Source organism: Sapajus apella, unplaced genomic scaffold (assembly GCF_009761245.1).
Source record: "Sapajus apella isolate SASKATOON/1434 unplaced genomic scaffold, GSC_monkey_1.0 scaffold33, whole genome shotgun sequence".
In the NCBI taxonomy this organism is placed as follows: Eukaryota; Metazoa; Chordata; class Mammalia; order Primates; family Cebidae; genus Sapajus; species Sapajus apella.
Genome location: NW_022436973.1, coordinates 6,689,277 through 6,703,746, shown reverse-complemented (window position 1 = coordinate 6,703,746; position 14,470 = coordinate 6,689,277). Strand labels below are relative to the sequence as shown.

Here is a 14,470-nt window from a genome sequence, read left to right as displayed (position 1 = left end):
GAATTACAGGCGTGAGCCACCAAACCTGGTCCTAAGTTTTGACTGTTCTAAGCTTAGCGTTTATGTTTGGTACTTGTTCTCTCTCACTCCAGATTCTGCCTGATCAATGCAGGAGTCCTGTACCTCTACTTCAGCAATTACCTACAGATTGATGAGGAAGAATATGGTGGCACGTGGGAGCTCACGAAGGAAGGGTTTATGACCTCTTTTGCCTTGTTCATGGTATGTGTAGCTGATAGTTTTACAACAAGTACTGTTCATTTCATGAGGTGTCACTAACAAGAAGGGACTTCACTGATTGAGTTACACTATGCGATCAGGGTGCAATTTTTCTAAAGGCTTCTGAGGCTCAGGGCCATGGCCTGTGTTGAACCATATTCCAGAAGATGTGGTGTGATACACTGTACAGTTCTTTAATGTGTAAATCCAGGGCCCATCGTTAGCTTCTACATCTGATTCTCAACCCTGGCTCCATATTAGAAACTAAGAGAGCCGGCCAGGTGCGATGACTCAGGCCTGTAATCCCAGCACTTTGGGAGGCCAAGACGGGTGGATCACAAGGTCAGGAGATGGAGACCATCCCAGCTAACATGGTGAAACCCTGTCTCTACTAAGAATACAGAAAATTAGCCGAGCACACGCCTATAGTCCCAGCTACTCCAGAGGCTAAGGCAGGAGAATCGCTTGAACTGGGAGGCAGAGGTTGCAATGAGCTGAGATCTTGCCACTGCACTCCAGCCTGGGCGACAGAGCAAGACTCCGTCTCAGGAAAAAAAAAAAAAAAACTAGGAGAGCCTGGCATGGTGGCTCACGCCTGTAATCCCAGCACTTTGGGAGGCCAAAGCGGGTGGATCACCTGAGGTCAGGAGTTCAAGACCAGTCTGGCCAACATGGTGAAACCCTGTCTCTAAAAATACAAAAAAAATTAGCTGGGCTAGCTGGCATGGTGGCAGGCACCTGTAATCCCAGCGGGGGAGGCTGAGGCAGGAGAATTGCTTGAACCCGGGAGGTGGAGGTTGCAGTGAGCCGAGATCATGCCCTTGGCACTCCAGCCTGGACAACAAGAGTAAAACTCCAACTGAAAAAAAAAGAAACTAGGAAATAGTTTTCATAATAGCTAAAAAGTACAAACAATCCAAATGGCCATCACTGATGAATGGATAAATAAGTACTATATATCCATACAGTAGGATGTTATTTGGCCTTAAAAGGGAATGAAGTACTGATAAGTGCTATATAACACGGATGAACCTTGAAACATTATGCTAAGTGGAAGAATCCAGACACAAAAGGCCACATATTGTGTGATGCCATATTCAAAATGTCCACAGTGAGCAAATCTATAGAGGCAAAAAGTAGATTAGTGGTTGCCAGTGGCTGGGAAGAAGAGTAGCTGATAAAGGAAACAGGCTCTTTTTGGAGTAATGTTTTGGAATCAGTGGCGATGTTTGCACAACCGTGTCCACACAGAAAACCTCTGAAATGTGCACTTTATTTGACCCAAGGTCTCACTCTTTCACCCAGGTTGGAGTGCAGTGGCGCTATCTTGGCTCTCTGCAACCTCTGCCTCCCAGGTTTAAGCAAGTCTCCTGCCTCAGGCCTCCTGAGTAGCTGGGACTACAGATGCAAGCCACCATGCCCAGCTAATTTTTTTTTTTTTTTTTTTTTTTTTTAGTAGAGATGAGGTTTCACCATGTTGCCCAAGCTGATCTTGAACTCTTGACCTCAAGTGATCCACTTACTTCAGTCTCCCAACGTGCTGGGACTACAGGCATGAGCCACCATGCCTGGCTTTTTTTTTTTTTTTTTCCCGTATTTTTAGTTGAAACGAGGTTTCACCATGTTGGCCAGGCTGGTCTTGAATTCCTGACCTCAAGTGATCTGCCTGCTTCTGCCTACCAAAGTGCTGGGATTACAGGTGTGAGCCACCGCATCTGACTCATTTTTCTTTTCTTAATTATACTTATGGCCTGGCATGGTGGCTCATGCCTGTAATTACAGCACTTCAGGAGGCTGAGGCAGACAGACTGCTTGAGTCCAGGAGTTTGAGACCAGCCTGGGCAACACGGTGAAACTCATTTCTACAGGAAAAAAAAAATTAGTCAGGTGTGGTGGTATGCACCTGCTGAATCCCAGCAGGACTCAAAAAGAAAAAAAAAAAAAGACACCTTATGTGTCCAGACTCTAACCTAAGCCAATAAAATCTTTCACACTGGTAGCTGTAGCACCTGCTAGCAGTGTAGTGTGCTTTACTTGAACCACTTCCACATCTGAACCTCAACTCCCTGGGCCTGGGGTTGCCATTTGGTAGGGGAGGAGCTTATCCTCTGCAAGTGCAGGTGGGCAGTCCTGGCCTCTGTTAGTGACAGCTTGATTTCATTGAAATAATTTAAACCCCTCAAGCAGATTGTGCAGTGAATAGCCCCTGGAGAGTGCCCTGTGAATACATTCTCATCTGGCATTTTTGTTTTGTGGAATCGGCCTGTGTTAACCCAGGTGACCTATGAACCATCCTTGTCTCCTCACTAGGTCATTTGGATCATCTTTTACACTGCCATCCATTATGACTGATGGTGTACAGCTCCCACCTGCTCCCTGTCCAGTCCAAAGGACCCTCTTGATAACAGCACAGAAACTTGATCACTGGGGAACCCCAGCCCCTTGGAACTTGGAAGACCCGTGTTTCCTGGACCGCGAATCAGTGTATTGGGTGTCAGTGTTTTCTGCAAGGGTTGTGACCTGAAACTTTTTAAAAAACCACCCACCTTTGGGGAAGCATTTCTGAATTTATCCATCACCATTTCTTCTTGGATACCATCAAGTAACAGCTGTTTGCCGAGTGGAGCTGTCATTTAATTTGATGCATCTCCGGATTCAGATGAAACATTAAATTGTCTTCCTCGATTCTCCATCAGCTGTACAGTTTTTAAACTATCAGTGGCATTTCAAGTCTTCTGAAACAGCATGGCTGTATGTGCATGGTCCATAGCACAGTACAGGCAGCATCTAACAACAGTTTTCATTGTAGAATGTTTTCAGATACTTGAATAAATCAGATCTTTAATTGAGAACCTGTTGATGATAACTGAAAAAGCCTTTTCTATCCTGCCTGTAGCTTGGGAACCCAGTAGGAGCACTAGAGGTGGTGCCTCTTACCCTTGTCCCTCTTTCTTCCTCTCCCTGTTCCCTTAGCAGATCCAGCAGACCTCTTGCTCTTTATGGGAGCAGTAGGAAAATCAAGGGCTGCGTTTGGTGTAGGCTATGGCCTCAGTCTTGGCATTGTGGAGAGAGGTCTTAGCATCTTCTGATGCCCCTGCCCAGCACTGAGAAAGGTGGCCTCTCTGCAGTGTGCTAGACCTAAGAGGTGTTATTTTGTATTTGGCCACAAGATGGCAAGGCCAGTGTGTTAGGGAATGGTAAGCCACAAAATGAAATACAGATCTGATGCCGGGCGCGGTGGCTCACGCCTGTAATCCCAGCACTTTGGGAGGCCGAAGCGGGTGGATCACGAGGTCAAGAGATCGAGACCATCCTGGTCAACATGGTGAAACCCCGTCTCTACTAAAAATACAGAAAATCAGCTGGGCATGGTGGCGCATGCCTGTAATCCCAGCTACTCAGGAGGCTGAGGCAGGAGAATTGCCTGAACCCAGGATGCAGAGGTTGCGGTGAGCCGAGATCGCGCCATTGCACTCCAGCCTGGGCAAGGAGAGCGAAACTCCGTCTCAAAAAAAAAAAAAAAAAAAAAAAATACAAATCTGAGAGCTAAACTGGGTGCAGTGGCTCACACCTATAATCCCAGCACTTGAGGAGGCCAAGGTGGACAGCTCAGTTGAAGTCAGGAGTTTGAAACCATTGTGGCCAACATGGTGAAAACCTGTCTCTACTAAAAATACAAAAAAATTAGCTAGGCATGGTGGCGTGGGCCTATAATCCCAGCTACTCAGGAGGCTGAGGCAGGAGAATTGCTTGAACCCAGGAGGCAGAGGTTGCAGTCAGCCAGGATCACGCCATTGCATTCTAGCCTGGGCAACAGAGCAAGACTTTGTCTCAAAAAAAAAAAAAAAAAAAACTGAGTGCTGGGGCTGTTGTCCTCAGTGGGGGACATTTGAAGACCTAGACTGTCAGAAGTCTTTCCCTTTGCTCTGGGGGTCACGCAGAGGCTGGACCACCCAAGGTCTGCTGCTATGGTAAGACATCATCTCAGCTTTCCCTTCTAGGCCACGGTCCGACCTGCTGCAGTGTGGTGGTGGTCTCAACGGCACTTGTAAATTTTCTGAAAATGATTTTCTCATTGATGCTAGGGTTTGTTTCTACTTTGCGGGTGGGGCCTGCTTAACGGTGGGGATGTGGAATGGGACTCAACATCCAGATGGTTCTGGCAACCCCAAACTCAAGAACTGGCCGGGCACGGTGGCTCAAGCCTGTGATCCCAGCACTTTGGGAGGCCGAGGCGGGTGGATCACGAGGTCAAGAGATCGAGACCATCCTGGTCAACATGGTGAAACCCCGTCTCTACTAAAAATACAAAAAATTAGCTGGACATGGTGGTGCGTGCCTGTAATCCCAGCTACTCAGGAGGCTGAGGCAGGAGAATTGCCTGAACCCAGGAGGCGGAGGTTGCGGTGAGCCGAGATTGCGCCATTGCACTCCAGCCTGGGTAACATGAGCGAAACTCCGTCTCAAAAAAAAAAAAACTCAAGAACTAGCTGGGTCATACCCCCAGGAGGCTTACTCTCTTTTTGGAACCCTGGCCCTGCTCTCAACTTTTCTGCACTCAGACTAGAGGTTGCAGGTGGGATCACAGCACAGGGAAGAGGAAGGTGACTTCCTAAGGCCAAAGGAGGAAAGAGCAAGGTACAGGTAGGACCCTGGATGCCCCTCTGTGTCCCAGCCCTCCCTCACTTGAGTGCATAGCCTTGCCTCTAGCATGCACAGGAGGTTGGACTGAACTGGGGTTCTAGGTGCTACAGCCTTGGTTTCCCTTTCTGCCTCTCCTTTGGTCCTAGGCATCATCCAAAGAGACGGCCTCCTCAGTCAGGCTGATGTAGGAGCTAAGTGACTCCCGGAGACCCTCACTGAGAAGAGATTCCTCCCCTGTGGCAACTTCAGAAAACAGGAGGGAGCTGTGGACAAAGGAAGAGAACTAGGTCAAGGAGCCATTTTCTCCTTCCTGCATTCACTACACACAAAAGTGCACTGTTCTCAAAACCTCTCACTCCTGCTGAAGACCTCACGGGGCTCCCCTGTTCCCTGTCAGATCAGCTCCCCCAGCCCCACCTGGCGAGCCTGGGCTGGGCTCCAGGAATTAAGTCAGTGCCCTCTGGCTCTGGCTCCCAGGTATCCCTGAATATGACAGGTGCATTCTGGGTTGTGGGTTCCCAGGGGTGGGTCCTTCTAACTCTTGGTCCCACTTTCATGTTTCCAGGAGTTCCCCCACTTTACCTGTCCAGCTCTTTCCAGTTGAGTGGTGTCCTCTGCACAGTCACAGGGAGGGGCATGTCCTTGCCAGGGAGCTGGCTAGCCCTCTGCAGGACACAGGGCTCCTTGAGGAGGCAGCAGATGTCTTCCGCCAGCTCTGAGGAAGAGACCCCCATCCCTGACGTGGCCGACTCACCCTGCTTCTCCTCAACAGCCCTCACCCTGACAGCCCTCTACACGTGGCAGGAGGGGGCACAGCTACCAAAGAGGGACAGGACATGAGCCCCAAGCTGTTGCTTTCATGGAGACAGATAATAGTCAAAGGTCTTTCTGGGCTAATTTTGGGAAACAATCCACTGTATGATTTAGGGTGAGTTAATGGACCTCTTGAGCCCAAGTTCTGGTTAGAAAAGTGCTTTGGGAAGGAAAAAGCTAAGGAATGCCCAGTCTCTACTTCCACTGCCAGTGCCTGCTCCCGCAGGGAGTGACCTACAGAAAATCCCCATGAGTTTGCCCAGGAGTGCTCTTCACTCTCTGTCCCCTGATGCTGTACCTAGTGACTGCATCTTCTGGTGTCTGTAAAAGGACAGGATCAGGAAGTGCTAAGGAGAGTCAGGATCAAATACCACCCAGCCACAGCTCTGGGCCTGGTTCCTGTGGAGAGAACTCCTGCTGCCAGGGGCTCTGAATCGGAACCAGAGTGGTAGGCAAGGTACTGACCCGAGCCTATAGAGGATATCTGTGGCTTTTCTGCCAGGGCATGAAGTAAAGACAGGGCTCCCAGCCTGCATTTCTTGGCACAGGGCCTGGCATGAAAATAGGGGAGGCCTCTCTTCTGTTTGTTTGAATACTCCATAGCAGGTAAAATATACAAGAGCACAACTGCCTGCTCCTCCCCATAGTCTATCCTAGCCTACTCCTGGAGGCAGAGAAAGGCCATACCAGAGTAATGGTCCACCAGGGCCTGGAGTGAGGGGAAGGTGAGGCGCGGTGAGATGTACAGCCAGCCATTGTCAAGGCACTGGATCCTGTAGTGTCTGATCCGGTCCCAGGAAGCAGGGCGGCTGAGGCGGACTGACAGGGAGTAACAGCCTGAGGAGAGAGGGGTCCACGGTGACACCAAGGCCCTGCTGGGACTCAACACCACCCAGGTTGGGTAACAAAGATAGGAAACATGGCCACAGGGCCCCAGCAGAAAGGAAGTGTCTGGGGCAGAAGCAGGATAAAAGACTTGCTCTCTTGGTCATCAATAACGCGTTCATAATAGATGGGGATCTTGTGAGGCTGAAATCATACACACAGAGCCCTCAGCACAGAGTCTGGCACCGTGTACTTGAACATTCAGTGTTGGCTATTCTTACAAAGACTCAGGTGGCAGAAGTGTTAGGATGTGAAAACATTGTCAGTAGATGCCGGCAAGGAAGTGGAGAAGTAGGAGCTCCCAGCCTGCTGGTGGAAGAGATTCGCACAAGCCACCTTGGAGATAGTTTGGCATTAACTAGATGAGCTGAACATGCACGCACCCTACAACCCAGCAGTTCTACCCAGGCACATTACCTTAGAGGCACACGAACAAGGATGTTCATGGCAGCATTGTTTGTAAAAGTCAAAATGGCAAACAGCCCATTTGAGCTCAAGAGTAGAATAAATTATGGACTATAGAGTGTAATACTATACAGCAGTAAAAATAACTGCTACATACATAGGCACAAGTAAATCTTGGAAATAATAAGCAGAACAACATTACAGAACATACATTCGGCTGGATTCTATTTAAAGTTCAAAGACAGCCAAGATGACATATGTTTTACAGGGACACACGGCAAAGCTCTGAAGAAAAGCAACTGAATGATTAACACAGTGAAATATGAGAGGGGGCTACAAAGCGTTTGTTAGGCAATTTCCACTGGCAAGTGGGCACGTGGATGTTATTTTTATTTTTATTTTATTTATTTATTTTTTGAGATGAAGTCTTGCTTTGTTGCCAGGCTGGAGTGCAATGGCGTGATCTCTGCTCACTGCAACCTCTGCCTCCTGGCTTCAAGTGATTCCCCTGCCTCAGCCTCCTGAGTAGCTAGGATTATAGGCATGTGCCACCACACCCAGCTAATGTTTTGTGTTTTAGTACAGATGGGGTTTCACCATGTTGGCCAGGATGGTCTATATCTCCTGACCTCATGATCCATCCGCCTCAGCCTCCCAAAGTGCTGGGATTACAGGCATGAGCCATTGTGCCCACCCTACTTTTATTATTGTTTTTATTTTTATTATTAATTTTAGCAATTATAGTGAACAATAGCAATCAAATTATAGACCCATGAAAGGGGCAGTTTTGGTAGAAGAAGCTTGAGCAGTCCCTCTGGTGGTGCCTATGGATCTGGTGTTGAAAGTGGTAGCTACAGGCCAGGCGTGGTGGCTCACGCCTGTAATCCCAACATTTTGGGAGGCGGAGGTGGGTGGATCACGAGGTCAGGAGTTTGAGACCAGCCTGGCCAAGGTGGTAAAACCCTGTCTCTACTAAAAATACAAAAATTAGCTGGGTGCAGTGGCAAGTGCCTGTAGACCCAGCTACTTGGGAGACTGAGGCAGGAGAATCGCTTGAACCTGTGAGGCAAAGGTTTCAGTGAACTGAGACTGTGCCACTGCACTCTAACCTGGGTGACAGAGTGAGACTCCATCTCAAAAACAAAAAACAAACAAAAAAAAACTGAACATCACTTGATTAATGATAAGGATATATAAAATTAAAATTTATTTTAAAAATAAGAACTGGGCCAGGTGCGGTGGCTCACACGTGTAATCCCAGCACTTTGGGAGGCCGAGGCTGGTGGATCACCTGAGGTTGGGAGTTCAAGACCAGCCTGACTAACATGGAGAAACCTCATCTCTACTAAAAATATAAAATTAGCCAGGCCTGGTGATGTATGCCTATAATCCCAGCTACTTGGGAGGCTGAGGCAGGAGAATCACTTGAACCCGGGAGGTGGATGTTGCAGTGAGCTGAGATCACACCACTGCACTCCAGCCTGGGCAACAGAGTGAGATTCTGTCTCAAACAACAACAACAACAAAAAAAACCATGATCGCCTGAAAAAAATGCAGAAAAATCATTTGAAAAAATTCAACACCCCTCATGATTAAAAAAACAAAAGCAGAAAACGATGAATAGAGTGTGTTAGTTTCCTATTGCTGCTGTAATAAGTTACCATCAATTTAGCAGCTTAAAATAACACGCAGTATTCTTTTACAGTTCTGGAGGTTAGAAGTCTGAAAAGAGAGGCCGGGCGCGGTGGCTCACGCCTGTAATCCCAGCACTTTGGGAGGCCGAGGCGGGTGGATCACGAGGTCAACAGATCGAGACCATCCTGGTCAACATGGTGAAACCCCGTCTCTACTAAAACTACAAAAAATCAGCTGGGCATGGTGGCGCGTGCCTGTAATCCCAGCTACTCAGGAGGCTGAGGCAGGAGAATTGCCTGAACCCAGGAGGCGAGGTTGCGGTGAGCCGAGATCGCGCCATTGCACTCCAGCCTGGGTAACAAGAGCGAAACTCTGTCTCAAAAAAAAAAAAAAAAAAAGCAGAGAAATATAAATAGAGTTTCTCTGGACAAAAATCAAGTGATTTTTGTCCAAAAATCAAAAATCAAGATGTCAGCGGGGCAGTGTTCCTTTTGCAGGCTCTAGAGAAGAATCCATTTTCTTTTCTTTTTGTTTCTAGAAGCCATAGGCATCCCTCTGCTCATGGCTCCTTCCTCAGTCTCCACAGCCAGTAGCATCTTCCTGCCTCTAACTCTAACCTTCCTGCCTCCCTCTCATAAGCATCCTGGTGATTCTACTGGGTCCAACTGGACAATCCAAAATAATCTTCCCACCTCAAAATCCTTAATCACATCTGCAAACTCTTTTTGCAATGTAAGGTAACATATTCACAGGTACTGCGGATTAGGACCTGAACATTCTTGGGGGATGATTATTCTGTCTACCACGGAAGAATACCTGATATACAGCATCTGTGAAAAATCTACAACTAAGGCCAGGTGCAGTGGCTCACCCCTCTCATCCCAACACTTTGAGAGGCTGAGGCAGGCAGATCACCTGAGGCCAGGAGTTGGAGACCAGCCTGGCCAACATGGTAAAACCCCATCTCTACAAAAACAGAAAAATTAGCTGGGCATGATGGTGTGCACTTATAATCTCAGCTACTTAGGAGGCTGAGGCAGGAGTATTGTTTGAACCCAGGAGGCAGAGGTTGCAGTGAGCTGAGATTGGGCCATTGCACTCCAGCCTGGGAGACAGAGCAACACTATGTCTAAAGCAGAACAAAACAAATCTACAACTCACATACTTAATGGGAAAGATTGATTATTTTCCTTCTAAGATTGGGAACAAAGCAATAATGTTCTTACCATTCGTACTCAATGTTGTACTAAAGGTTCTAACAAGTGCAAGAAAAAGAAAAGAAAAAGAAACTAAAAGTATATGGACTGGAAAAGACACAATACAACTGCCTTTACTTACAGATAATACAATCATATGTAGATAATCCTAAGGAATCTGTCAAAAAGCTACTAGAACTAAAAAGTTAATTTAACAAGGTGACCTAGAGTCAATATGCTTTGAGAAGATATTGACACCAGTAGGGTCTCTGCTTCCTTTTGTTATTTTTGCCTGATTGGGAGCCCTTTGACCTTTGAACTTTTTTTTTTTTTGCAACACAGTTTCGCTCTTGCTGCCCAGGCTGGAGTGCAATGGCGCAAACACGGCTCACCACAACCTCCACTTCCTGGGTTCAAATGATTCTCCTGCCTCAGCCTCCTGAGTAGCTGGGATTATAGGCACCCGCCACCAAACCTGGCTAATTTTATATTTTTAGTAGACAGGGTTTCTCGTTGGTCAGGATGGTCTTGAACTCCCAACCTCGGGTGATCCGCCCACCTCCGCCTCCCAAAGTGCTGGGATTATAGGCGTGTGCCACCGTGCCCGGACTTTTTTTTTTTTTTTTTTTAGACAGAGTTTCGCTCTTGTTACCCAGGCTGGAGTGCAATGGCACGATCTCGGCTCACCGCAACCTCCTCCTCCTGGGTTCAGGCAATTCTCCTGCCTCAGCCTCCTGAGTAGCTGGGATTACAGGCACGTGCCACCATGCCCAGCTGATTTTTTGTAGTTTTAGTAGAGACGGGGTTTCACCATGTTGACCAGGATGGTCTCGATCTCTTGACCTCGTGATCCACCCTCCTCGGCCTCCCACAGTGCTGGGATTACAGGCTTGAGCCACTGCGCCCGGCCGTGCCCGGACTTTTAAAAAATTTTTTTAGAGACAGTTTGACTATTGCTCAGGCAGGCCTCAAAATCCTGGGCTCAAGTGATCCTGTTGCCTCAGCCTCCCAAGTAGCTGGGACATAGGTGTACACTACAATGCCGGCTTGTATTCTATACGTTTGAGAAGAGTCTCTTCTTGAGCTGTGCTGTAACCTTGAAAAAACGCTGGTTGGGAATGGGCTAAATATTTGAAAATAGGCCCAGAAGGCCAACCAACCCAGCTGAACTAGTGACCAAGACCTTATATCTTTTTTTTTTTTTTTTTGGGACGGAGTTTCGCTCTTGTTACCCAGGCTGGAGTGCAATGGCGCGATCTCAGCTCACCGCAGCCTCCGCCTCCTGGGTTCAGGCAATTCTCCTGCCTCAGCCTCCTGAGTAGCTGGGATTACAGGCACACGCCACCATGCCCAGCTAATTTTTTGTATTTTTAGTAGAGACGGGGTTTCACCGTGTTGACCAGGATGGTCTCGATCTTTTGACCTCGTGATCCACCCGCCTCGGCCTCCCACAGTGCTGGGATTACAGGCTTAAGCCACCGCGCCCGGCCCAAGACCTTATATCTTTTGCAAGGTTCTTCAACCACCCTACCCTGGCCACTGTCACAACATTATTAGAATCAGAATGGGTAGCTACACTTGGGATCTGGTTGTTGATCTCAGGGATAAGAGGTCCTCGGGATAAGAGGTCCATCCCTGATTGGTTCCTTTCTCTCAGCCTCACATCCAACCCAACAAAAAGCCCTATTTGGTATGGTCACAACAGAGCCAAGAGCCCACCACTTCTCACCTGGACAGAGCCTGCTACTGCTTCCTGCGAGGCTTCCTCTCTTTGTAGCAGGTCAGGGGTCAGGTCGTCTCGCTCCCCTACTCAGAATTCTCCCCGTCACACTTAAAATCAATCCCAAGTCCTCTCCCTGGAAAGGCTCTGTGTGACCTGACTCCCAACACCCCCCTCCCCTCGTCCCATCTCCCATAGTTTCCTGCTGAGGACGTGCCTCCCTAAGGCCTGTGCTCACACACTCACACCCTGGCACTCCGTGTCCTCCAAACACTGCTTTATTTCCTCTTGGCACTTATCACTCTCACACTCTTTCTTATTTATTCACTGTCCACCTTGCCAACTAGATTGTGGGCAGGAATCTTGCTTTTCATACTGCAAAGTCTCTAGTGTTTTTAACAGTGCCTGGCACTGTCAACACACAGTATGCATTTGTTGAATGACTGAAACTCTGTGATAAACACTCGGACAGAGCCATGATTACAAGCAGTTTTAAGGAAAGCTCATCACCATTTGCACTTTTACTGTCTGTGAGCACAGATGGTGTTGGGATTGATTCTTGAAGGCTTATCATTTCATGGTTTGCAGCAAACACATATTGAGCATTTACTAAGCCCTACCCAGCCTTAGGCACAGAAGACCCACCCAGAGCCATCCCTTAACTGAATGAAGATGGAGTGCTGTGGGGTACACAGGTCCAGCTGACTGACTGGGAAGCAAGGCACTAGGGGTGATGGGGAGGTGACTTTGGTTCTGTCCTTGGCAGTCTGATGCTGAAAATAGCCTGAATCTTCCTATTTGGAGGGGGCCGTCTTCCCAAGCTCTTCATCCTCTCTCCTCCTCTCAACATGCACAGGTGTGCTCACCTGCTCATTCATTTATTCAGTAAACATCCGCTGAGCACCCACTACATGCCTGACACCGCTCTAGGCTCAGACACAGGTATGAAATCAACACACTCAGGGGAAATAAGTGCAGTCTTGCCAACACATCCACAGCTGTGATTTTCCTTAAGCATCCTCATTTCAAGTATTTAGTTGCTGTATTATTCCCATCAGACCATGTACACTGATTTTTTTTTCTTTTTTGAGATGGAGTTTCGCTCTCATTGCCCAGGCTGGAGTACAGCGACGCGATCTTGGCTCACTGCAACCTCCACTGCAACCCCACCTCTACTAAAAATACAAAAATTAGCTGGGCCTGGTGGTGCACACCTGTAGACCCAGATACTCAGGAGGCTGAGGCAGGAGAATCGCTTGAACCTGGGAGGCAGAGGTTGCAGTGTACTCCAGCCTAACAGCAGAGTGGGACTCCGTCTCAAAAAAGAAAAAAAGAAAAGAAAAAATTAGCAGGACCGGGCATGGTAATTCATGCCTGTAATCTCAGCACTTTGGGAAGCCAAGGTGGGTGGATCACTTGAGGTCAGAAGTTCAAAACCAACCTGGCCAATAGGCTAATCCACTATCTGAAGCCTGAGGACAAAAGCCATGACTTAGCAGGCCTGACTTGGGGGAGATGCTCAGTAAGTGTTTCCCAATTGACAGTGGACAGAGGTGAGCCCCACAGGGGCAGGAACCATGTCTTGCTCATCAATCCCCCTTATAGCACCTGACACAGAACAGATACACAGCAGGATAGCCAGTGGGGGCTGCTCCTAGAGCCTGTCCCCAACCCTATGCTGACCTCTGCACAACCCCATGACCTCCACAAAGTCTTCCAGACCCCCTTCACAGACCAAGATTTGGGAGCTGACTAGAGCCTGGCCATGGCTGTCCCCAGGCCTATCATATAGCCAGGTTTGCCAGTGGGACTCAGGAAGATGGGGTCTTCGCACTCTGGACTCTGATTAGTGTCCCTGGTAGCTCAGGGTCCCAGGCCTTCCTCCTTGGTCCACACACAGGCTTAAAGCCCCTGTGGTATCCCCATCCCAGAGGTGCCTTTGGGCCAACGAGAAGCTGATCCTAGTATCACTCACTCACTCAGTCAATGACTGATTCCCACTATATTAGACAAAAGCATAATGTAAAATACATTGTCTCTTATTTCATTCTGGGTTCCCTAGATTTGAACTGTGTTTTCAAAGTCAAGAGAACAGTATAACTATCCTGAGAGCTTGCCCAAGAAGCAGATTTCTGACCTCTGCCCCCAAAGTCTGACTCAGTTATGTCTGCGGTGGGCCCACAGTCTACAGTGTCATCACATTCCCCTGATGATTCCTGTACACTCAAGAGTGAGAACCACTGTTCTATGACGTCACTTGGGCCCCTAGAGTCACTGAGGTGTCAAACCGCAGTACGAAAGTTTATGCTGTGACCCGGGACACACCTTATAAAAATCCTGAAACAAAAGTTCTATGATGCAATATTTACCCCAACCATGGTGATGTTCTCTGCTCAATTTCACTACAAACACACACTGGTCCAGACCCACTAAAGTAGTGGGTTCTGACCCTGGCTATACATCAGAATCACCTGGGCAGCTTTTACAGTGTGCAAGCCACATCCCTGACCAGTGAGATCAGAAACTCTGGAGGTGGGTGCATGCATCGGTAGTTTGTTTATTGAATTTATTTATTTATTTATTTTTTAAAGACAGGGTCTTGCTCTGTCATCTAGGCTGGAGTGCAGTGGTATGATCACAGCTCACTGCAGCATCGACCTCTTGGGCTCAAGTGATCCTCTTGTCTCAGCCTCCCAAGTAGCTGAGACAACAGGCACATGCCACCACACCTGGCTAATTATTTATTTATTTATTTATTATGACGAAGTCTCACTCTGTTGCCATGCTGGAGTGCAGTGGTGTAATCTTGGCTCACTGCAACCTCCGACTCCCTGGTTCAAGTGATTCTCCTGCCTCAGCCTCCCAAGTAGCAGGGGCTACAGGCATGCGTCACCACATCCCGCTAATTTTTGTATTTTTAGTAGAGACGGGATTTCACCATGTTGGCCAGGCT

The 14,470-nt window shown here is 48.1% G+C and overlaps 1 protein-coding gene and 1 long non-coding RNA gene across 4 annotated transcripts in view; one reads left to right on the top strand and one right to left on the bottom strand.

Moving 5' to 3' along the window:
- LOC116562741 lies at positions 1–3,071 on the top strand. The gene is made up of 2 exons (XR_004274082.1): positions 1–222; positions 2,530–3,071. It is a non-coding gene; the product is annotated as an uncharacterized LOC116562741 (long non-coding RNA).
- A 1,633-nt stretch (positions 3,072–4,704) lies between these two features.
- Positions 4,705–14,470, bottom strand: part of SLA2 (Src like adaptor 2) — a 28,713-nt gene continuing 18,947 nt past the window's right edge. For all 3 annotated transcript variants that reach the window (XM_032295031.1, XM_032295032.1, XM_032295033.1), the window contains 3 exons: positions 6,364–6,513; positions 5,446–5,578; positions 4,705–5,126 (listed from right to left, as the gene is read on the bottom strand). In XM_032295031.1, coding sequence (XP_032150922.1) covers positions 5,006–5,126; positions 5,446–5,578; positions 6,364–6,513 — 404 coding nt within the window. In that variant the 3' untranslated portion in view covers positions 4,705–5,005. The remainder of the gene's footprint in view (positions 5,127–5,445; positions 5,579–6,363; positions 6,514–14,470) is intronic.